This window comes from Fringilla coelebs (genome assembly GCF_963513975.1).
Source record: "Fringilla coelebs genome assembly, chromosome: 8".
NCBI lineage: Eukaryota > Metazoa > Chordata > Aves > Passeriformes > Fringillidae > Fringilla > Fringilla coelebs.
This window is the reverse complement of record NC_140066.1, coordinates 20,292,423-20,316,336: the sequence shown is the minus strand read 5'-3', so window position 1 is coordinate 20,316,336 and position 23,914 is coordinate 20,292,423. Positions and strand designations below refer to the sequence as shown.

At 39.9% G+C, this 23,914-nt stretch overlaps 1 protein-coding gene across 1 annotated transcript; it reads left to right on the top strand.

Moving 5' to 3' along the window:
* Window positions 1–1,484: 1,484 nt before the first annotated feature.
* Window positions 1,485–21,793, top strand: HTR7 (5-hydroxytryptamine receptor 7; the record flags this gene model as incomplete). The annotated part of the gene is made up of 2 exons (XM_084210010.1): window positions 1,485–2,011; window positions 21,043–21,793. The coding sequence occupies 2 exons, from the start codon at window positions 1,485–1,487 to the stop codon at window positions 21,791–21,793; spliced, it is 1,278 nt and encodes a 425-aa protein (XP_084066136.1).
* Window positions 21,794–23,914: the final 2,121 nt, after the last annotated feature.

Sequence of the window (23,914 nt, the reverse complement as noted above, 5' to 3'; positions counted from 1 at the left end):
GGTAGGGGAGGGCAGCAATTGAACAACCAAACCCTGCATTTCTGACCACAGGAGGCTCTGTCTGTGCTCAATCTGTGTTCTTGTGAGTCAAGTATGAGGCCTCAGTTGCTATGGATTTGTGTTTCACTAGTCTGTAGGACTGTCAGCTGAGGGTTTTCTTTTTTGGTTTTTTTGATTTTTTTTCCCCCCCAATAACTGGATACTTATTAGGTTTGTCTTCAGAGCAGATTTTAAAGTCGGTATAACGTGCAACGATCCTCCAACCTTTCTTACTACTGAGCCTCACAAACAGTTCTTCCCTGTGCCATGCATACTTCAATAAAACTTTCTGTGTTGTTGCAAGATGTCCCCTCATTTAAACCTCAAGATTATTGATACATGCTTTTCACTTCCCTTCCTTCTCTAGTTCACCTGTCTCATGTTGACAATGTGAGGGGCACTCAGGAGCAGGTGTTTCTTGGTTTTAGTCCTTACTGTCTGGCATGTTACTATATCAAGGGGTGTGATCTTTTGCTGGCATCCCATGGGTAACTCACAATTCAAACAGTTAATTTTTACCCCACTTGGAGGCAAGAATAGGACTTAAAGAATTGAGAAAGCTAGTGAGTCCAAGAAATTGGCTTGTATCTAAGAGTCCAGGGAACCTACAAGAAAAGCAGGTCATTCAAGCAATAGGAGTTGGTTGTTTTTAGCTTTACGGAAGGAATTACACATGGAACACTGAGTAAATTCAAAATCAGGGTATAAAAATATGAATAAAAGAGCTGGTGGTATTCACATCAACTTACTATAAAGAAGATCCTGCGAGCTTGGCTACACAGAGAAGTGCTTACATACACGGGACGCGCCGCAGGGCTGTGCCGGAGCCGGCAAACCGAGAGGTTCCATCCCCGCTCCGGCCGGGCCAGCTCCTCCTGCGGCCGCCTCTGCGCCAGCCCGCAGCTTCCCGGGTGAGACCTGTGTGCATATAACACATACACATAGATACATATATATACATAGATACACCTATATACAGAGATACAGGGGGTTCCCAGAGCGCCCCTCGCTTGGGGCGGCCGCGAAGGAGAAGCCACAGGAGGAGCCGGCTCACCGGCCTGCGGGGAAGGGGCGCACCCCCGCCCGCAGCTCAGAGCGCAGGAGGGAGAGGGAGGCGGAGCGGTTCCCATCCCGTCGCCTTCGGAAAGCGGCCGCGGGTGGGAGCGGGCGATGGGCGCGGGTGGGAGGGAGCGGCCGCCGCCCCCGCCCGCCCCTCTGCCCGCGGGCTGGGGGCGATAGCGCCGTGCCCGCCCCGCGGCCGCCCGGGATGCGCCGCGGGCGAGCCCGGCTGGCCCGGGGGAAGTTGAAGGCCGGGCCCCCACGGGCCGCTCGGCCGGCTGCGAGGGGGCGGGCGGCGCCGGGCGCCCGAGGAGGAGCCCGAGCATCCCGGCGCCGGGAACAGCCGGAGAACGGGCGGCGAGGCTTCATGGGCTGCTCACGCCAACATGGTGCTCGCCCTCAACGGCAGCCACCTCTACGGTAACCTGCGGCCCCTGGCGCTGGAGGAGCCGCGGGCGCTGAGCGGCGGCAGGATGATCGCCGGCTCCTGGCCCCCGCGCAGCCTGGCCAAGCTCGGCCCGTCGCCCCCCCCGTCGGCGCTGCCCACGGCGAGCTCCCTGCCCGCCAACGACTCCCAGTGCGGGGAGCAGATCCTCAGCTACGGCAGCGCGGAGAAAGTTCTCATCGGGGCCGTGCTCTGCCTCATCACCCTGCTGACCATCGCCGGCAACTGCCTGGTGGTGATCTCCGTCTGCTTCGTGAAGAAGCTGCGGCAGCCCTCCAACTATCTCATCGTCTCGCTGGCCCTGGCCGATCTCTCGGTGGCCCTGGCCGTCATGCCCTTCGTCAGCGTCACCGACCTTATCGGCGGGGAGTGGATCTTCGGGCGCCTCTTCTGCAACGTCTTCATCGCCATGGATGTCATGTGCTGCACGGCCTCCATCATGACCCTCTGTGTGATAAGTATCGACAGGTGAGAGCGCCCGGCGCCCCGAGCCCTGCCCTGGCCTCCCGCCGCTCCGGGGACCGGCCGTGCCGCTGCCCGCAGCCCCGGCGCGGGGAGCCCGCGCTCAGCGGTCCCACCTGCGCTCTCCCGCCTCCTCCGCCGGGTCCCTTGGAAATGAGCCGTGCTCAGAGCAGGGAGCGAGGCGAGTGCCAGCCCGCAGCCTCTCTGTTCGGAGGAGCCCGCCGGAGCAGGGTGAGCTGCCGCCCGAATGCCAGCCCAGGCGCCCGGTTGTCCCTCTGGGTAACTTCCTTGCTGCCGCTCGGGAGCCAGGGTGTCAAAGCAAAACCGGACCTAAACTGTCACCGTTTACCGTGGCTCTATGCAAGTAAATAGGGCATTTCCAACTGCTTTAAAATTGGGAACGTATGTCTTTAAACTGCTTTATACCACAGGTAGATTTGAGCTGATTCTTTCAAAGTGCCAGTGCAACCTCACTGGGTTCAGTGGAGTTTTACCAGACCAGAGAAAGCGCAGTAATTATAGCTTCCTACGGTTTTATCTTTATTCTAGACAATCCCAGAGTAGCTCAATTAAATTTTTGACAAATAATGTTTTGTTTGAAGGAAAAATTACTTTCAAACGTTTGCTTTTTAAAAAATTTGCACCTGCTGTCTTAAAAGCCAAGTTATGCTCATTGGCATTTAGCTTCTTCCAAAAGATACAGTCACTGGGGCAACAAGGAGGTGTGTACACACTGGAGAAGAATATCTTGAGTGTTTAGTTCTGATGTAAATACCATACCAAAGAGCCCACATTTGCCTGTGTCAGTCCTCTACAGAGGAAGGCTGAAAGATTCCTTTTTTCCATGCAGGTTCTATTCTAAAGTAAGTTGCAGCCTGTAACTTCCCTTTTCCACAGCCTAAATTCTATGCCAAGAACTTTACCAGTTAGAAAGTAATTTTTCATTAAAATTTCACGCAATTGGCTGAAATTGAAAAACCTCGTAACTAGATTTTAGAAGTAGTTTACCAACTCTGATATCCACCAGCAGCCTTGACTGTTTACTTCAGAAAGTTTTAAGAAAAGCTCTGCATTAGGTTTCTGCAAAGCAACAATCTTTCAAAAGCGATTCCTACAGTAAGTGGAGATTGTTTCGTATCAGGAAGCATCACAGTTTCTGTTAATTTCAGAACTTTAATTTCTGTACAAGCATTCTCTGCTCTAGTACTTTTTATTTTGTGACTTCTATATTGGCCAGCAATTATCTGAATGCTGCAGAGCATCTTGTAGCAATGAAATCCACATGCAGATTTTGACAGTGTGAAACGATCTGTGTTCTTGGTGTTGGTTTGATTTTTTAAAATTGCTGTTACATTGACATTTGCTTAATTTTAATTTATTTAAGTTGATTTTTAAACTTAATTCCTGTATTGCAAGAGAATATGAATAGGCTTATCTACTTTCCCAATGTTATTCTCTGCTTTTCTATTCTATTTGTAAGATAGGTGATTTCATTTTTACACTCTCTCCCCATTAAGTATTTCTATTCTTTGATTGTTCTTATATCCATCTCTGAGCTCTCCATCTCCATTTCTACCAACCTTTTGAAAACAGGTTAACATGATTAAGCTTTCTTAAGGATGTGTGATGATTCACAGCGTAGCACTGGGCTTTTGCTCTTTTCTATTTCTTAGTTTAACATTTGAGGTCACTGCTGTGTGCTGAACAGGGGCTTTGACTGAACTGGTGACACTGATGACTGCATCTCTCATTGTTCTCTCAGTTCTCCCTCCAGTCCCCTCTCCCCCTAAAATACTAACAAGAGATATATCTCTGTATTGAGAAAGAACATACCCTCTTGTAAATGGCTGATTTTCACCAGCTAGTGCTGATTTAAACTAGAATTATTCTCTTGTCTTTGTGTTCTCACTTCTTTCACTGAATGTTTATTGAACACCATCTCTTCATAATTCATTATTCTGTTGTCTACTACCTACTTGAAATTAAAATTCTGTGACTTATGAAGCTTAACCCCTGTCACCCAAATCCATTATATAGTTGAGATAGTGGGTATCATAAATAAAAGGAGACAAGCCAGCAATTCAATAACAAAATGTCTCTACTACTCAGCAATAAAGAATTTAAAAATCTCAATGATTTGTAATCCTATTTGAAAATAATTAATCTTATACTGCTGTAATACTGCTAAGCCAGCCAAATATTAGTTTTGGATATTAAGAAATCTTTGAATAGTGCATATCTACAAAATAAGCAAAGCAGGGAGGCAGCATGAAAATCAAATGTGAATGATGAAATGTTGCCAGTATAGCTTTGATGGTAATGGTGCTGTCATTTTGGCAGTTGTTCTTACATGTATATAATTAGGAAATCCTTGAATGATCACTGAGGAAAATTCATCTCTGAAAACACATACCTCCAGTTTAAGTTTTGTTTGTGCTTCAGGAGCAGCAAATCACAATGTATACAGGGCACGAGAGGGTCAGACCATTTTCACAAAGTCCATTTTGCCAAGGCTTTGGTGAAACCACATCCATGTTTTCTGTTATGTAGGAGGAGAAGATTACCAATGATACCTCCCTTACCATCCTAGGGCAACTAATACAAATACAGGACCAGGAAATTTCAATCAGAAGTTCCAGAAGCAGAGAACGTGAATGAAATTCACTGTCCTTCAAGTTGGCCACTATTCTCAGAGGCATTTAGATGTACTTAAATCTTGAAGATCCTGAGGTTACACAGGAGACATTTCTTTAGGAAGCAGGGTTAAGACAGGACAAAGAAACATTTTCTAAATGTAATTAGGAATTGCACTGTCACCTGTCTCTTTAGGGCACTATAGGAAACTTTTGTTGTGGTCCAGTAACATCTCTCCTGAAGTAAAAGATGAGGCTGTTCCAAGCAGTGCAGAGAGAGCAAATAAATTTGCTATTTTAAAATTTGTTAAATCTCATCTCTAGGTTCTTCCTGAAGCAGATATGAGAATCAGGTATATAGTTGAAAGAATGCTACTATTGAATTAATCTTAAAGAACCAAATTTGTTACAAACTGTTAGGCAGGGTTTGTAAAGAGAAATAATACCTTTTATTAAACAAACAATTTAGTTAGTAAAACAGAGGCACTGAGGAGCTACCAAGAAGGATAAAATGAGTAAATTGAAAAGGCTTTTTGATTTGTTTACCTTGCACAAATATGTGCTACTCAGCTTATGCCACTGAGAGCACTGAAATGCCAGCAGCTGGCAAGCCTATTGCTCACAGAGAGATTTTGCTGCACAGCCCTTAGTGGTGGATGTGGTTTTTAGCTGAATATATCAGCTTCTGAAAGAAGCATATTAGCATAGGGTGTACAAATGGGCTGGTCTCATTCTGTTGGAAAACCTTGCATTTTTTTCCTAGTTAGCACTTCTTGTACGTTTTAGGCTGCTTCTCTTCTGTGTTGTGCAGACTATAAGGGTGCAAAGTAGATGTTAGTGTGCTGTTATGGGGATATCTAACTTTGCACAGGGTGCACAAGAAAGCAGCTAGGTTGGACAGGTTGTTTGATTATCCACAAAAATCTAATTTGCAGAGATTTGGGCTATTGTGCTTTTCTTCAGATCATATCTTCCCTTTTGTTCCACAACATAAAAACCTTCACAGATCTTTGCCAGAGGGACATGAGATGAACATATATTTTAGGTATCTGTATCTTATTTAAGCCCTCCCTTTGGAGGAAGGCTATCTGCTTACAGGCAGGTCTGTCAGAACTAAAACAGATATGACGGAGAGACAAGAGTATTTCTGCCTTTTCAAATTTTTAAAGGATTAAACAGGCAAGACAACTTGATACTCAGCCAATGATTACCTTTACTATTCTCTCCATCTGTGATTTGAGTATTAGCTCTGTAGTAGGAGCTACAGAGGCTTTTGTGGGATAATTGAACAGAATTGAATTCTTCTTTAAGAATTTCCTATTAGTGTGTTGGGATATTTTTTTCTTTTGCTCTTAAGGCTCCACTTTCCTGGTTCTGAATTAAATGGATTTTATCACATCACAATTCCTTTACATTCTTTACATTTAAGAGTGAGAAAACATTGTGGGTGAATTATGAGGGATGGATACAAACCCCATCTTAGTGGGGAATGAAAAAAAAAGGGAATTAATTGTGTTTGAACTGGTGGTGTTTTCATGCTGATTCATCATGCTGTTCTGACCCAAGTTAGCTACAGAAATGCTGTTTTGGAGAGTATCCACAAGATAACTGCATAAGTAGCAATTTTTAATTCAATTTAAAAATAGTTCTTTGGCTTAGAAAGTGATAAAGAAACATAACTACTCAGATACAGTTGAAGAATTATAACACTTTCCCCACACCCACACAAGTAATGAAACACTTTTTTGGGAACTTTTCCAGTCTGTATCTTGGCCAACAATTCACGAGTATACCAGGCTTCCATTAAATTGATGAGGATATAGAATTTCTATGCAAATAAGTGGGCCTTTTTGTTGGTCCTGAGATGTTTATATACAAGGATCAGCTCTCTCTCCCTGCCTATGTTGCCACACCCCAAGTATGAGTACTTATGCTTCTCCTTAGTATGAGTCAGTCCCAAAAGTTCACTGGCTTCTTGAGTCCTCATCCCATGTCTAAGAAGCGTGCAGACCTCAAATTTCCTCAAAGGAAGAATTTGGAACAAAATTTAAATAAAGATTTAGGCACTTTCAATAGAATCCAGATGTCTAAATTCTACCTACATCCCAAGCTAATAATATGACCTGAAAACTGTTAGCAATTTGCTAAACCTAGTAAATTGTAGCTGGTAGTCCTGTGTAGCTTCCTATTTGGTATGCAGACTTTTTCTGCCTCACTGCCATGGGTGGAAAAGGCAGCAGTCTGTTCTGCCAACTCTGCTCAGATCATTCACAAAATCCATGTAGAATATATATGCAGAAATAGCTATGAAAAAAATCCTACCTGTTATATATTTTGGATCTAGAATAAGCATAGACAGCCACCAGTAGTGCCACTCATAAGATTTTGTTTACTATATATATATATATATATTTACACAGGATTAACTGACAAGTGAGGAAAAACCTAGAAGGAACTATAGGAAAAGAGCGTGGTGAAGTTATTGCAGTTAAAGTCTGTATTGTAGAAGAAAGTTTTGAGATCAGTAGGGCAGCTAATTGCTAATAACAGCCACCCCCAAAAGAGCCATTTTTTTCATTGTTTAGCCTGATAAACAACAGTACTCTTTTTGAGCCTATAAATAACTTGTCTAGCTTATGAAAGGCACAGCATTGATAAACTAAACTAAAATGAAAAAGAACAGATTTGGTCTTAGTCCTTTCCATGAAGTTTTTCTAATGGAGTCTGTTTAAAGAATGTTCCTTAAGCTGATGTAGTTTCTTTTCTGCAGAGAATTTATTGCTGAACACTTATGCAATCTCCATTTCATTATTTATGTGTAAAAAAACATACAATATAAACTTTTGCTCCAAAATTCAGAGATGAAGTTCAGTTGGAAGTTGGATGCATTAAGCAGTACAAAGCACTGTTTATCTGTCACTGAGAACCCCCTCCAAAAGCATAAATTAATCTGGGGGGTTCTGTTGCATTACCATGATCCCATTTCTTTAGGTACCTTTCTGTGACGTCCTTGGGTATTGTTTCCTGTGTCACAGGCACAGGAAAGAGATGCAGTTACTTACAGAGTAACCAGATTTTAGCCACAAGCATTGTTTTATTATGTCTTTGCAGAGAAATTAAGCTTCGTGAACACGCTGCCAGATGCACAGTAAGCAGGTGGGAAATAACAAATAAAAGATATTTTATAAAGCAGATGGACTATTTTGTGAAAACTTTACCCAGGAAAAAAGTTTTAACATCAAAACGAGTGGAAGTTTTGTCCTTTTGCAGAGGAAAAAGGCATAAGATCTGAAGTTTGCTGGGTGTCTGCACAGTAGAGGCTGACAAAGTTTGGGAAGCTAAAAGATGCTGTAGAAGAAAAATCTATAGATTGGTTATTCTCTTGCTGTTCTACACCAGGTGCATTTAAGCAGTGTTACTGCAAAGGGCTCCCGAAGTGTGGAGATGCAAGATAACCCAGAGGTGGCAGTGCAGAGGGGACTGCAACTGGTGATTTTTCAAGGTGCATGAATGGGGACTTATAGTTCACTGAGCAGCAGGAGATTGGAGATTAAACCACATTTACCTGAATGCCTTTGCTTGAAACTGGATGTTGCATTTCCCCCCCACATTTGAAACTATCTTCTGTTTGCTCCTACCAGGGTTTAAGACTGGATGAGTTTTCAGAAGTGATTTTGGGGTCTCTAATTCTTGGGGGTTCATCCAGACATTTCAAAGGAGCCTGATAAGTCAGAGGTAAGGGAACATTAATTCACATTTTTGCCAAGCAGGGCACTCTGGAGACATTTAAAAAGTTCTTTCTTTCCTATCAAGGTAACAAAAATAGTTTCTGCAAATAAGGTTGGATTTGCTTCAAGATTCACAGCAAAAATGCAATTCTAGAAACACTTCACTTTGTTTTTGAAGGGAGCTTTCAAAAATATATCCAACTATTAAAAAAAGGCAAATGCATATCATACTGGCATGATGTGTAGTGTAACCTGATTACACTGGTATCAAAATATATTTTTGTAGTGTTTTTCTTGAACTGGATGAGTATCATCGAATGAAGCATCACAGATTTTGTAGTTTTGTACACTGAAACACGATTACTATAGCAGTAGTAGCATGCTCACACAAGAGTCTAGAAGAACAGAAATTAATCAGGGAATGTTTTCACTTTCCTGAATTAATTTTCTCTGAAAATTATTTCTAAAACTCCCTGAAAATTATATAACACATCTTATTCCTTTTAGTGAAACACAGTATTATATTTGATATTGTTGTTGAGTTTGAAATATTTAATTGGAAATATTTGTGGCAAATTTCGAAACTTTCTTCATCTGCAGTTGATAAGTACATATGGCACTGTCTGTCAGCTACAAACACCTCTTTTTTTTTTTCCTCTCAATATATAACACACAGATCTGGTCCTTCCTCTGTGGACCAGAAAGTCTGAAGAAAGCTGGCCACTCTAGGTCTTGTATGAAAACAAAGAGCTTGAGAAATAGTTGAGTCTGCTGAGGTGCAGCTGTCAGAAGAAAGACTGGGGAGCAAAATCACAAGTTCTGCTATCTGCATGCCCAAAGCACAAGTATCATGAAAGAAACTGTGCTCACTGCAGTTCTGTTCTAATGGTCACAACTGTCTGTAAGGTGAGGATAACTTCTTTCACCTGGAAAGCTTACAAGTTTAAGTTTTTCTTGTTGTACTGGATAGCCAACTATTTCTAAAGGATTGAATAGTGTATATATATATACTGGAAAGAGGCAAAAACCAGCTGATTTTTTTAAAACAATCTCTTGCTGCAAATTTTCATTTTCAAACATCCCAGGATTAAATATGCCATAGTGAAAATTTGTTTTTATTCTGTTTGAATAGAGCAAAATTAGAGAGTGAGCATCATTGATTTTCTTTTTGTACCTTGCTGTTGATTCAAGGCTTTGTATAGAAATCCAGATTATCTGATACATCTGTGTGGTTCTGTACATGTTAGCATGTATGCAAATCTGGTGGTGACTCACTTCTAACAATAAACATGGCTTTTGGGTAGTGCACAGACAAGAATGAATTCTCTGGTAGTGCAGAACAGAGATGTGCATGGAAATCAAATCAGAACTGAGAATATTCTTTCTGTCTATTGTGGCCTTTGCTATCAAATGGGAGCTAGCACAAGACACCACTGAAGGGGGTTTATTTCATCCCTGATAGCTATTTCACTGCTAATTGTCATAATTGTTTAAAAACCAAACCAAAACATGAAGCCAAGAGGAATATTACAAAAATAACTTTTTTAAGTTAAGGAAAACTGGGGTGAAGTCTATTCTTAGAGCTACATTGTGTCTTGAAGAGAAAATTGGCAGCAGAGTTTTTTCCTGAGATACATCAAGGAAAAGGGTGGGATTTTGGTACAGTTAAACACTAAACCCAAGTTTTTTAGTTTGTAGAAGTATAGCCACAAAGAAAGTCTGTAACCTCACAAAAATCCATTTTTTGTGTACAGTTCTTACATCTCTTAAGGACATTGTGGGAAGTGCAGGCAGACCCATATGAAAGGTAACATTTTTCTTGCACTGGAAATTATTGGTCCTGCAGGGTGTGGCAGATTGAGGGGCAAGCAGCAGTTTGCCACATGTTAATAGTGGTGGAAAAACTGGTCAGGGACCAAGGGAGAATGGACAGAGCTTGTTGTGTCTCAGACATTCACCAGGCTGGGTACAATCAGAGAACTGGCAGCAAAGGCTTTCCTGCAAGAACACTATTTTTGAGGTAGACTTCTGTACAAACCTTTTACTTTTGATTTTTTTAATTGAAAAATCTCCATTCTTTCAGGAAGAGACTGTAATTAGAGATCCAGGCAAACACATCATGAGCTGTGCCACCTTCCCTGCCACTGAATAATACTGATGCCCTTGATGGCATTTGAATCATAATTTCTTGTCAACCATACAAGTATCTGTAATCAGAAATATGGCCTATAGCTGCTGCAAGAGAAATTGGGCCACCAATAAGGAGCTTTAAGTACCTTATTTATAAACTGTTTGCTTTTCAGGAGATGTGTTGGAGACTGGGGACAATGTATTTCAACATATGGTTTGCAGATCTCTAGAGAGGGGCACAAAAGGTAACGGCAAAAATTCCAAGTCTGCGGCAGCAGCATCTGTTCCCTAGAGGACTGTTCCCATGTGAGAAAATACAGGAATTTTTAAATCAAAGTAAAGAATAGTGCCCTAGAAGATTTACTCTGATAACAGGTGTTCATTCAGAAATTGTCAATCAGTGTAAATATGAGAAGGTAAAAATGGAAGGCATAAGTACAGATAACAGAGGTATATGCTATTATCTAAACTTATTGCAGAATTTACAACCTGTCATCTTGAATATAAGCCATGAAAAGATGTTGTGATTGTCATAAAATATTTCAGATATACAGTACAATTTGCCAGAATAATTTTCTGTAAGCAGCTCTCCATGTGGGTTGTTAAATTTTGTTTATTTTCTGTAGAAGCGGACATTTAGCAAATAGTTGAAATAATAAATCGCTGAACAAAGAATTTGTTGTCTGGCCATAAATTACTTGGAAATATTTATACCCATGACCCAAAAGAGCTGCTGAAAAGATGCAAAGCCTTCCTTTAATAGTCTAATAAGATGTTTTGATGCTAAAAGTGGTACAGCTTTGGCTCAAAAGATTTAACTTTTGAATTGTTATGTACTGCAGTTTCCTTTTTACTCTAAATATCTGCATCTGAAGATCCACTTCTTATCATAAGCAGTTTTAGCAACAATAGTGATTGTTGTGTCTCAAGAGTGTATTGTCCCATATGAAAAGGCTATTTTTGCAAAATGAATATGGTCATTAACAGAGCACAATATTATTTAAAAAAAATAACTGAAAATAAAATGGCGTTGTGGACCATTTGTCTATAAATTAAATAGCACAAGAAGGAGCATAACATTTCCAAAGCCTGCTGTTTAACACAAAGCTTCTGCACTGCTACTGTTGAAATAAAGGGAGGACCTTGACAAATTTCTCAAACAGCTGCAGCTTGCAGTGAGCTACCTGAGATGTCCAGCTGTGGGGATCCAGCCCCCACTGATGCCAACGTTCTGCTCCTAAATTCAAATGAGTGTTTGAGGTTTTCTGCCTGGCAATGAAGCTGTTATCATTGGAAGCTGTAGTCACAGAAATAAACCTTAGGTATTTTACTTTTAATCCACACAGAGTTGATGCCACCATATCTCAGAAGAACCTTAGAGTGGCTAACTTGTTGCTGAGGAAAAAAAAAAGTAAAGGAAAGATATACTCAGTGAGAGGTGAGAAGGAGGGCTGCTTTCTGCTGATCCCACTTGTGTGGTGTAGCATTTGTAAAAAGAGAGTTCTGGGGTCCTTGATAATCTTTACATCCTGCTATCTTTAAAGGTTTTGGAGGAGGAGATGATCTATCATCAGCTGTATTTCTGTTTTAGCATAAATATGTAATTCTAAATTCAGAGGAACACGAAAAGGTGTTACCAAGGTGTTGTGACACAATGTGAGGTATTGTGACCACATATTGAGCTGGAAAAATAGTTATTTGTGAAAAATCAATAGCTGAATCTGTCCTCAAATTTTGTCATTCTATATAGAAAGCCCGGGGAAGAGAGCCAGCAACTCATTTGTTGAAAAGAAAAAAGCAAGAGGTTCATTTTGTAGATTAGATGTACTATATATTTTCATGCCTGTGAAGTTGGTGGTAGCAGTTTGTGTTGAAATGCGTTCTACATTTTAAAAATATTTAGTGTGGCAGATTTCACATAATTTTAAAAAGAAAGAAAAACATGAAGGGTGTTGCTGATAAAAAGAATACACTGTAGTGGAGATTTGTCGTAGGCAGGCCTGTGTTCATCTAGACAGAGAGGACACACTGTCCTGGCTAATCTTTCCCCAGGTTTCCTGTCTAGTGGTCTCTGAGCTTACTTGCAGCTACCTTCACAAAGGCAGAGCTGGTGACACCTTAGATGGGGAGTATGGACCCCTGGAGCTGGATCAGATGTTACTGGTGCAAGCTGAACAAAGCCATCCGTGTGGAACCACAGCCTGGCAGGTCTGAGCAAGACCCAGGAGATGCAAAGGTCGTTAGAGTGGAGGATTTGTCAGCTAGGAAGAAATAATGTCTGCTTGGCTATTACTTTCTTCATTCCAAAGGCTGCTGGCAAAAGTGAATAAATATTATGACAAATGAACTACTAAATACTGAGGTTGGGAAAAGGTGAACTAACAGCTTCACTGACTGCAGTTTGGGTTTTGCTGCAGTTACTTGTCATCACTACATCTTTCTCTCCTTTAACCTTCTCCTTCAGTTAAAGGGCACCTGGAGCTCTGTATTTAGGGATTCTGAATGACTGCAAAGGGAAAAAATATTCATAAAATAATATTAAATTTCCCATTTATATAGCAGAGCTCAACCTGACCAATTTATTTATTGATACTAAATTCCAAAATATTAATGAGACATTTTGTGAGGAAAATGACAGCAGGCAGGAGAATTCCAGTGAAGGGAGAACTCGAGCCTGGGTGTTGAAGCATGCTGTGAGTGAATATGTTTTTAAAATGAGTGCTAAGGAAATAAATGACATACTGTTGAGGAGTGTGGTGGCTACAGTAAACCTTACATTCGCTGGCATGAAAGATGATAAGACATGATAACCTCATTCTGTACCACATACTGAGCAGAAAATACACTGCTAAAATATCAAGACATTGCACAAAATCACTGTTTATATAAGTTATATAAGGGTAGGAATCACCTTGTTAATGATAAGTCACTGAACCAAAAGTGTCTGCTGGAAAGGACTGTGAGCAGCAGTTTTCTAAAAGGCTCTTGAATTGTAGACTCACAATTTGATCTAACCTCCTGCCTTCCTTCCTTGATAACTTCCCCTCATGCTGTGCTCTCTCCAGCCCACAGCCTCTCTTCCAAACCTGGATATGATTTTTTCTGTGTTAAGGCTTACTCATACTAGGAAGAGAGAAATGATTTTATGACTGCAGGGGAAGCAACTCCAGTGTGCATCTTTAAAAAACAGCCAGATAAACCCTATACAAGATGCTTCATATATCCCAAAGTTTTTTGGGAAAGAATATTCTTAATTAAACCTGCTTTAGGCTTGGATTTTCCTGTGTATCTAAAACAATTTATTGATATAGTTTGTTTTTTGTCTGGCCAAACTTGGGCGAACAAGTAAAGCTTGAGGCCAACATTTGTAATTTTCACATACCTGATCCAGTGGAACACAGCAAAACTTTTGTGTGATCTAAAAAAATTCAGATCTGTTTTCAGGCCAGTACAGCTATGGACAAAGCCAAAAATGCCCAAGTAAATTGGGTCTGTACTAAGATTCACCCATAATGACTGTACAAGTGTTCCTCAGGGCTCTTGCAAAATTACTGTCAGGAAGAAGCAAAGAGGAGAATTTGGACTTGGTCTTTCCAGCATTTTTCCTGTCTCTTCAGAGAGAGGAAAAGAAAGAAGGGGGAGGAGGGAAGAAGTATCCCAGAGGGGGTTGTTCCTTAAGTGCCTTTTCTGGAGATTTTATGTTTAAACTGTTTGTATTCAAGGAAGGAAGAGAAGGGACGTAATAGCAGCACACTGAAATAGCTATTCCCTGAGGATACTTTGTTTTAATATAGTGGTATTAGCAGTTCAGTGGGCTGTGGTTTTTCATTTCATTCATCACTTATGCGATGGAAATTTCTGAAATGTTTAATTTAATTGTACTGAAGACATCAGTCATGATTTTCTAGTTAAAGTTGTGGGAGGCTTTCATTTTGAAACGCTATTATAACTTTCAAAATAATTCCTTTTAAGCTGATGTTTAGTATCAATCCAGGCGTGACTCATGTAGTGAAGTTGGAGAAAATCACCTTAGCCGTTTCTGCTTGATGGTAGTCATTGATTAAAAAACAAAAGACAGGTTTCATAGCTCTGAAATTGAGGCTCCACACATTCTCTGACAATTCCCCTGGGGGTGAGGGACGAGAGGGTTGAGATGGGGAGAACACAAAAGGAAAATGAGGATTTTCCTGTTCCTATCTGCAAAACATTTTCTTTTCCATTTTTCTTTGTTCAGAAACTGCCTCTGTTGAAAAGAGCAGGGATTTCATCTGAGCCGATGCTTCAAGAAACCAGATCTTTAAAGGATCTTTAAGTCCCCTGTAACACTATTAAGCAAAATTTCCAGTCAAGCCTCATCCTTGCCCAGTAGCTTTCAGACTGCTGCTCCTCAAGCTCAGGGACAGCACCACCTCCCTCCAGCCATGCCACATCATTTACTCAGATTCATTTTCCCTTTTCAGAGTTACCCAGTTCTCCTCTAACATACAAAAGGCCATATGAGATAAAATCTCTTTCCTATCTTTTTCCAATCCATTTTCCTGTGTGTTCAATTGCTAATGAATGCTGCATCACAACCAGACAGAAACAAACAAACAGGAATGCAATTCCTCTTTAATTCTTTTTCTAGAAAAGAGTTTTTCCTATCTTAGTCTCCCAGGTAGTATCAGAAGGTTAAGCATCTTCTCTGTCCTCTCACAAAGAGGCCAGGCATGTTGTAATGACTGAATAAAATGGAGTACTGCATCATACACATAAAGATAAAAATGAATGTAAAAACCCCATGTAGTTGGACACTCGGGCACAACAGTTGACATGATGCAAATGCACTGCATTTGTTTCTGTGGGCCTACAATATTTTGGGATAATAAAGAGGGTCTCAATGTGGAATAAGCTGAAATGTGAATTGTGATAGAAATAGTGTTTTCTGATAGAAATCCCCTTATTGAAGATGGCAAAAAACTGCTGTCTTTGAAGATGTTCCTATTTCCCTTTTCCTCCCTGATTGATAAAATGACTTAACAACTACTCTGAATGACACCACAGAGTATGAGCCTGTATTCACAAGCTTCTGCACTTGTGAAGCAGCTTGTGTGTACACTATGATGAATTTAATGGAGAAATTTTCAGTAAATTAGATATTTCTTAAAAAGCCTGAGAAGTCTTTCCAAATATTCCTAAATGAATATTCCTAAAATGTTACTAGTATGTATTGTAAATCATACTTTATTCTATATTTCGATTAATATAACTTTTTACTTAGGAAAAGAAAAAAAGAAAAAAATTAGGAAAACCATTTTGACTCTCTTCTCACTTCTTCCACAAAAATAAATATATCTGTGTTAAATAAAGGAGCTTGCAGATCTGGGAGGGGGAGCGTGTGTGTGAAAAGGCAGAAGTGGGTAGGTAGTATGTCCCTGACACAGTTATGCATTTTCTTTTAGAAAAGCATGAAATTATTTTTTATTTTCCCTCATCCTTCCACATTGTTGAACAGAGTAAAGAAAAATGATTCTTCCATTGTGTGGCTTGCCCGGATTTGGAGAGCTTTTGAAGTGTTACAGATTATCTATCAAGAAGAGGGGTGAAAAGCACTTTGGAGCTCTGTATATAATTAATCCTGTTGCACTCAGTAAGCAAACCACACTTGTGTACAGGAAACAAGTGATGATGAAACCCACAAAGCTGGAGTTCAGACACTTTTAAAACATATAAAAATAGTAAGTCTTCCATTACAGAATGCAACTTAATTCTAAATAATTTGTGTCCAAAACCTTTCCAGTTTTCAAATGTATCTGGTTTCTAGGAGGCTGGTGAAGGATTAAACAGGCTGAAGTTCACTTCCCTCCTTGTATCTCCTACACTAATGTCACTGGTGAAAAAGAAAAATACACAGCTACAATTTTCTTCCAAGAGAGTTAATAAAAGCATTTGGTCTATAATTTAGAATATTCATAAGGGCAATTGCAAAATATTGGGTAGGAAATACATATTATCTAACATTCAGGCAGTGCTGCAAGGTAAATATCAGCGACTGCATTTTGGGACTTTTCCTTCCAAGCAATGTATAATTTGCAGTGGAAAATGAAAGGTTAAAGAACTGGTTTGTCATGGAGCTGAGAACAAGATGTGACAGGTGATAAATGCTTTGACAGGCATGCAGGGGGAAAATGAAAGGCAAAGGGTGAGGGCAGGTAAAAGAAATTTGCCAAGGTCTGAAAAGAAAGAGTAATATGGTTTCAGAATTACAAGTAAGGTAACAGAAGTTGAATGGAAAGATGCTGCACATATTCTGGCAGTGTTGTGTATTTCTTAGAAAGAGAACAGAATGCATCCCCCTACCCAAGGGGAATGATGTCTAAGATTAGTAGGCAAAAATGAAGAAGGAAAAATTCAGAGCTAACAGAGAAAGACAAATAAGACAGCAAGAAATAAAAATGAGTGAAATAAAAGTACGAAAAATGAGCTAAAATAAATAAGAAAAATATGAAGCTGTAAAGCTATACAATATGAAAGGAAGAAAGCCCAGGAAAGCGCAGAGAAACTAAAAGAAATGTATGAGAGGAGAAAGCAACCTTCTACTATGCAAATTACATTCCTTTATAATGAAGTTATTTAATTTTGATTGACTTAATCCTCCCCCACTGCCAGGAAAGCCTACACTTCTTGAATTCATGAAAAAAAAACAAACCGTACAACAATTTTTGAGAAAAAGAAAAATCAAGTCAGAACATTTACTATGTAGAATAAATTAAATATGTGCCCACTATAGCAGTAGAACGGAAGGTCATCCTGTTATAAAAAGAACTTAAGAAAATACATTTCATTAAGAAGAAATTAAGAAGAAAAAGGGGAATAATTTAAAGTGTTGACCTTAAGAAGAAAAAGAAGGAGAATGTAAGAAAGGAGAAGAAAAAGGGGAATTAAGAAGAAAAAGAAGAATAATGTAAAGTGTTAATCTTACTGAAAGCAAAAAAAGTGTTTCATTCTCATTTTTTCAAATAGCAAAATTAACACATCACCATTTCAATTATAATAATGTTGAAATTTTATGAAATGGGAAGCATAAGCATCTAGAAGAAAAGCTATCAAAACATACATTTGAGATCTTCTTTGTTTGTTTATTCACCACCAGGTGAGCAGGACGAAGTAGAGCTTTCTAGGATTTCTAGCAATTAAGATGTGGAAGCTGACCACTGTGCCAAGACTTATATAAACTGTGTGCTAATTCACAGCACAGGAAAGATGCAACATTTAGCTAGATAGAACACAGAGCTAACCAGACTATTTTTCTCTCCACTGAGTAGTGTTTTGATTTTGTTAGTTCTGCTGTCTCTCTATCCATTAGACAGCAGTGCCATATTCTTCCTCCTCAGTGTTTTCCACTCAGCCAGCATCCTTGGAGTGGCAGCAGAACGTGGCTGCTGTGTGTGCTGTGCCTCTTGTAGGGCTGGAAGAGCATCCTGCCCTTCAGTGTTCTGCAGGCAGCATCAGGCAGTGCTGAATGGAAAATGCCATGACCAATTTAGAAGAAATAAAGGCCATTCATCTGCCTTTTGGGGAGTAACCCAGATACAGACCTCGCTGTGCTGGGTGTAACATGGAGAGATGCCCTGTCTGGCAGAACCATTGAGTCAAGAAATTCAGAGCAGGAAGAATACAAAATAGCATTGCCCTTCTTTTAAAAGTGAGAACCCAGGCACAGTTTCTTCTCCAGCAAGATCAAAATGAACATCTGTGGCATGTGAAAGAAGCAAATCTCAGAATAACAAGTCTGAGACGCTTCTTTCTTGTGGGGGATAGCTGAGACACATTAAATGGGCTTTTTAGGGACTCTGACTTAATTCTTTCCCAGTAATAAAACCTCAAGGTGTTTCTTACACTTGCATATGTTAAGTTTAGCTGATTTACCTAAAGTATTTTTTATTAAAGTACTAGTTTAAGATTAAGCATTAAAAAGCATATTTTCCTACTGAATTTGACACAATATTTTTGAAGTTCATGAATCTATTAAGCCCCGAACACTCTCTGGTGTATTAGAAAACAGTAGTGATTTACATTATTTTGACATTGCAAATGAGTTTTCAAGGGTAATGGATTTCATATAGAGAGATTAAAAGATAACATTCCTTCATTTGTGCCTGCTGACTTCTTTCCCCCTATCATACTACATTTAGCAAAATGAATAAGGCACAGGCAATGCTGGTGTATTTTTATGCTAATTAACGTATTTTAATTTCAAATAGCATTTCTGAAGAAAAGATACACTCCAAAAAAAGTGATGCCAGGGCAAAACTAATGAATTTTCATTCTTTTCAGTATACTTATGCTTTCATGAATTCTTTTTGTTATATTCTGGTGCATGAGAATGCATCAGTAGGCACTCAGAATATGCAGCCCACAGATCTGATTTTTACAGAAATCCAGCTTAATGTTTTTAGCTACATAATAAACTTCACCCTAAAAGTGTTATTTTTAGCAACCAGTTGGGTAATAGCTATAGGAGTACATACTTCAGGAAGGCAGATAAGGATTTTTTTGAAAACAACACATTGTAAATGCCATGAAGTCTTTGCGCACAAAGGATGTAGTTAACTGTTTTGTACCTAAACTGGGCTACTCTTGGACAAATTTTAAGGGTAGGCCACTCTTGTCCCTGAAAGTCTGCAGCTGAGAGCTCACCCTTGCTGCAGTTGCACAAATTAAAGCATACTTCAGTTAGTTAAACTGAAGTTTCACTGCACTAATTCCTCTCTTCCATATCTTGGAGCACCTCGGGAAACCCTTGGCTCCTTGGGAGTGAGAATGGTTTTGGCCATGGTGCTATAAATCAGAAATCTCCACGGTCTCTGCATGGTGCCCATGGCTGCTGGGCCAGTGGCTATATTCTAATGCTGATGGTGAGGGGCACAAGAGGCAGCCCTTTTTAGCAGCACAGTCCATGGATTACACTGCTCTGATCCCAGACAATTCCAACAAGAATTAGTAGTTTGTGGCCCCTCCAGGCAGAGATTCACTGGCAAAATACTGACCTGCTGTAATTTACTTGTGCATCCAGTCAAGAATAGGGCGCAGTAAACCAGTCTGTTCTTCGTGTAACACTTGTCACAACAGCAATATAAAGCCAATGACATGGTTGAACAGGATTGTTGATACCCATCAGGACAGATCAATAAATGATGTTTCTTTTACTTCCATAACTCTAGCTTACCCGGGTGCTTGTATAAAGCAAGAGCACTGGGCATGATCTACTGCGCTGCAGTAAAGTCAACAATGCATTCCACAGTGCCAGGCAAATCTCGTGTGTGTTCTGCTGAGTGAATAGACTGAGAAAACATGCTCCTCAAAACTATTCTTCATCACATTGCTATAGTTCTTGATTGTAATGCTCCAGAATTTTCACTATATGAGTAAACACTGGTAGGTCTTGAAACCAAAACATTATTCAGGAACTTGATATGAAAGAATTTCTTTTACAAGTAACAAAATGAATCACACTGATTTTCTCTAAATTCTTCTGGAGGAAGTGAAAAAGAACAATTTGAGAAGTTAACAGTAACTGATAGATAAGTTCCAGTTGAGCAGAAGCCAAAATTGGAACTAAAAAGCTGAAGTCTAAATAAAGGCATGTGATTCCATCTAAGAGAAAATTCCCATTGTTAGAGAGGAAATACAGAAACTTTCTATAGTTGAAAGTAAATTCAAACTTGGGATATTCTTACCCAGCCATAGAGCCATAGTACTACTTTTGTAATTAGAAAAGGATACTTATTAAAATACCCCAAATTAGGAAATATAAAGTTGTCAACAGACCTATTTCTTTTTCCCATGAAAAACTGACCCATTATAAGCATTTTTCTTGTCTGTAAAACTGTGTTTTCTTCCCCAGGTCTTCTTGAACAGATTTTTACTTTGTTCAGTCAAACTTTGGACATTGAATAAATGTATTTTCTTTCTAATTAAGTGATGATAAAAATAATTATTTTAGTACTGAAATAGTCTACTCTTGGTATAAGTTTGCAGTTTGTTGTTCCTGCCTGAAACATGAAGGAAAGAAAGACAGCTCATCATCTCAGCTTAGTGGCAGGGCTCTTCCTAATTGTTGAATAGATAAGAAGAATGAAGATGAATGCTTGTTTGTTATAACCATCCAATACAAACAGTGATAATCTTTGGGGAGTGAACATTCTTCTATACTCCAAGATTTCTTAAGGTAGCAAAATAAAGTTTAGGTTTCAGAATTTCCTTAAAAGCTGAAATATGCTTTATGTGCATGAAAATTGAACAAATTCATAGAAATCACAGCCTGTTGTGGCCAATGGGAGATTTCCTTCTGGAATAAAAGACCTCTTATATAGAATACTAACATTATAAATTTTAACATGAAAGACACATTAATTACAAGTTAGAAGAACATGCAAAGAGAGGATGGAAAATTATGAAACGGAAGGCTTAGCCAAAGATTTTGGTCTAGGGCACAGCACAGTAAGTGAATGACTTTCAAAAGTCAACCCCCACCCTCTGTAGTAACTCTGTGTTGTCCTTCCAGGTACCTGGGAATTACAAGACCCCTTACATACCCTGTAAGGCAGAATGGGAAGTGTATGGCCAAAATGATCCTGTGTGTCTGGCTTTTGTCCGCCTCTATCACCATCCCCCCGCTCTTCGGCTGGGCCCAGAACGTCAACGATGAAAAGGTTTGTCTCATCAGTCAAGACTTTGGCTACACCATTTACTCCACAGCAGTTGCATTTTATATTCCCATGTCAGTGATGCTTTTCATGTACTATCAGATCTATAAAGCTGCCAGGAGGAGCGCTGCTAAACACAAGTTTACTGGCTTTCCCCGTCTGGAAGAAATGGAAGGGATTTCTGTGAATGGACTTGTAAAGCTGCACAAGGAATCTGAAGAATGTACTAATTTTTCACGACTCCTAAAGCACGACAAGAAAAACATTTCCATCTTTAAAAGAGAACAGAAAGCTGCCACCACCCTTGGGATTATTGTTGGGGCTTTCACAATCTGCTGGCTGCCCTTTTTCCTCCTCTCCACTGCAAGGCCCTTCATCTGCGGTACAGCGTGCAGCTGCATCCCCCTCTGGGTGGAGAGGACATTTCTGTGGCTGGGCTATGCAAACTCCCTCATTAACCCTTTTATCTATGCCTTCTTCAACCGGGACCTGAGGACAACCTATCGCAACCTGCTGCAGTGCAGATACAGGAACATCAACCGCAAACTCTCGGCCGCGGGCATGCACGAGGCTCTGAAGCTTGCAGAAAAGCCAGAATTTGTTCTGTAAGGTCCCTCATCCTCTGCTGTGGTCATTTCTTGTTTTATCACATTGGCTTTTCCCCCACAGGTTCTAAAGAAGTGTTGTAGGAAGGACCAGTTGGGCGCTGTTAATGCAGGCATCAGGAAACGGGGTAGAGCCCACCAGTCCTAGTCAGCCTGGAAAAGCAAGACCACCATCTAAAGGATTTGGGTGTAAGAGGAATATAAGAAAGGATGGGAGTGAAATGTAGCACAGGATGCTTGAGCTGTTAGTGAGGGAAAAGTGAAGTTGGTCTAACCCATTTGTTTGGCCCAAAAAATGTTTACTAGATCTGAATGTTGGATGCACCTTATGTCACAGAGATTCTTTGCTGTAATAAAGACCTAAGAATGGTGAAAAGTTAATTTCCTTCCACTTCAGTATTACAAAAATAAATCATTAAAGAAGAAGCTGAATAAAAAGAACTTCTATTCCTTAGAAATATTCTTTATGACGAAACCCCATATGTTCATTAAACATTAATTTACTGGATTGCCTGGACATGAACTATGTTGTGAAATTCCATATTGCCTTTGCACAGCAACTCTGGCACTGAAAGAATATGTCACAATGTGATTAAAAGAGTTTGAGTAAAGTCACATGGACCAGCATCCTCTGCTGCATACAGCCCTGCAGCACAGTTAGCTGCAGTGCTGCTGTGCAAATCCCACCAGGTAATCTTGTGCTATATTTCTAACATAACAAATGTGTCTGATTACAGTTTATTTCAGGATCTGTCTGGTCTTTGTCCATCTCTTCATTCTTTAATTCTCTTGGCTTTCTCAGCTGAGCACTTCTCTAATCTAGATGGAGACTGTCTGTGCACAAGTCATTTCTGTGATGTATGGCTAGTCCTTGGTCCACTTCAGTAATTAATTTACTGTCTATTTGAAAGCTCTTCTACTTTCTGGGACTTCTTTCTCTTCTGAAGTCAGTAAGGAAAAAACAAATATAAGACCTTATGACTTCAGAGACATCTGGACTTTATCCTTAAAAACTGATTTTAATCATGACTTGTGCTTAAAGTGATTTAAAACCTCGCCATGTGTATGAATAAAGACAATTTACTTTTTCTGGTTCTAGCTTTTTCTACCATCACTGCAGTTTGTCCAGGTAGGAGATCCCACTTCTCCTGACTTTGGTAACAGATCTCTTCTGTCAGTGTAGCGGGGCCAAATAGTATAACAAATTTTTATTAAAAAATTAAAAATAATCATATCGGTTATGTTAATATATTACTAGTAATGTATTAATATAACATGCAGTGATTTTGTAAGATACCATTATAATAAAATGATAATAAAACAACTCATAAGATGGAGACGAGTTCTTTGGCCCAAGTTTGCACTGCACACCACGTTCCAGCTGGAGCAGAGGGCAAGGGTGCATTACTGAACAAAGACTTCAAGCTTCAGAGCTTGATCTGCTGTTTCAGATACTGGGACACCAGTGAGGAAACATGCTCATTATCAAATTGCCTCAGCATCAAATCCCACTTTAGGCTAAGTTTTGTCCCTGCTTTCTCAGGTCTGAAGGCAAAGTGACTTCAGTGATGTCAGTGCTGCTCATTTGGGCTAAGCAGGGAGCAGTCAGTGCCAGAGCCCTTGTTCCAAGCTTGCAGATGTCACTGCAGACACTTGAGCCTCTCACTGGCACATAGCCAAGGGCTGGGCGATGTGCTGAGCCACATGTACTGAAACAGGCTACAGCAATTTTAGATGCATTCATACACTACAGTCAGGAGTACATTTTGGCCTCATTTTCACAACAGAATTGTAGAGTAAGAGGCTGTATTCCAGCTTCAAAACAGTTTTCTAAAGCAGTTTCAAATTGGTTTGGGACAGTTCTATTTCTTTTAAAAATTCCAATATTACGCACAGGGACAAGAAGTGATTTGGGCCCAGAAGATCCACAAGCTCTGGAGTACAGAGTTAACTCAAGCATATTTTCCATATTGAACATGAAATGATTGTTGTTTCTTTATTACTTATCAGAGTAGCTTTTGTTTGTTTGTTTCCAGCATAAATGAGAAGTTTTCAAGTTTTTTTCCTGGATAAGGACATACATGGGAATATACAAATAGATGTGTCTGGGAAGACTCCAAGTGGG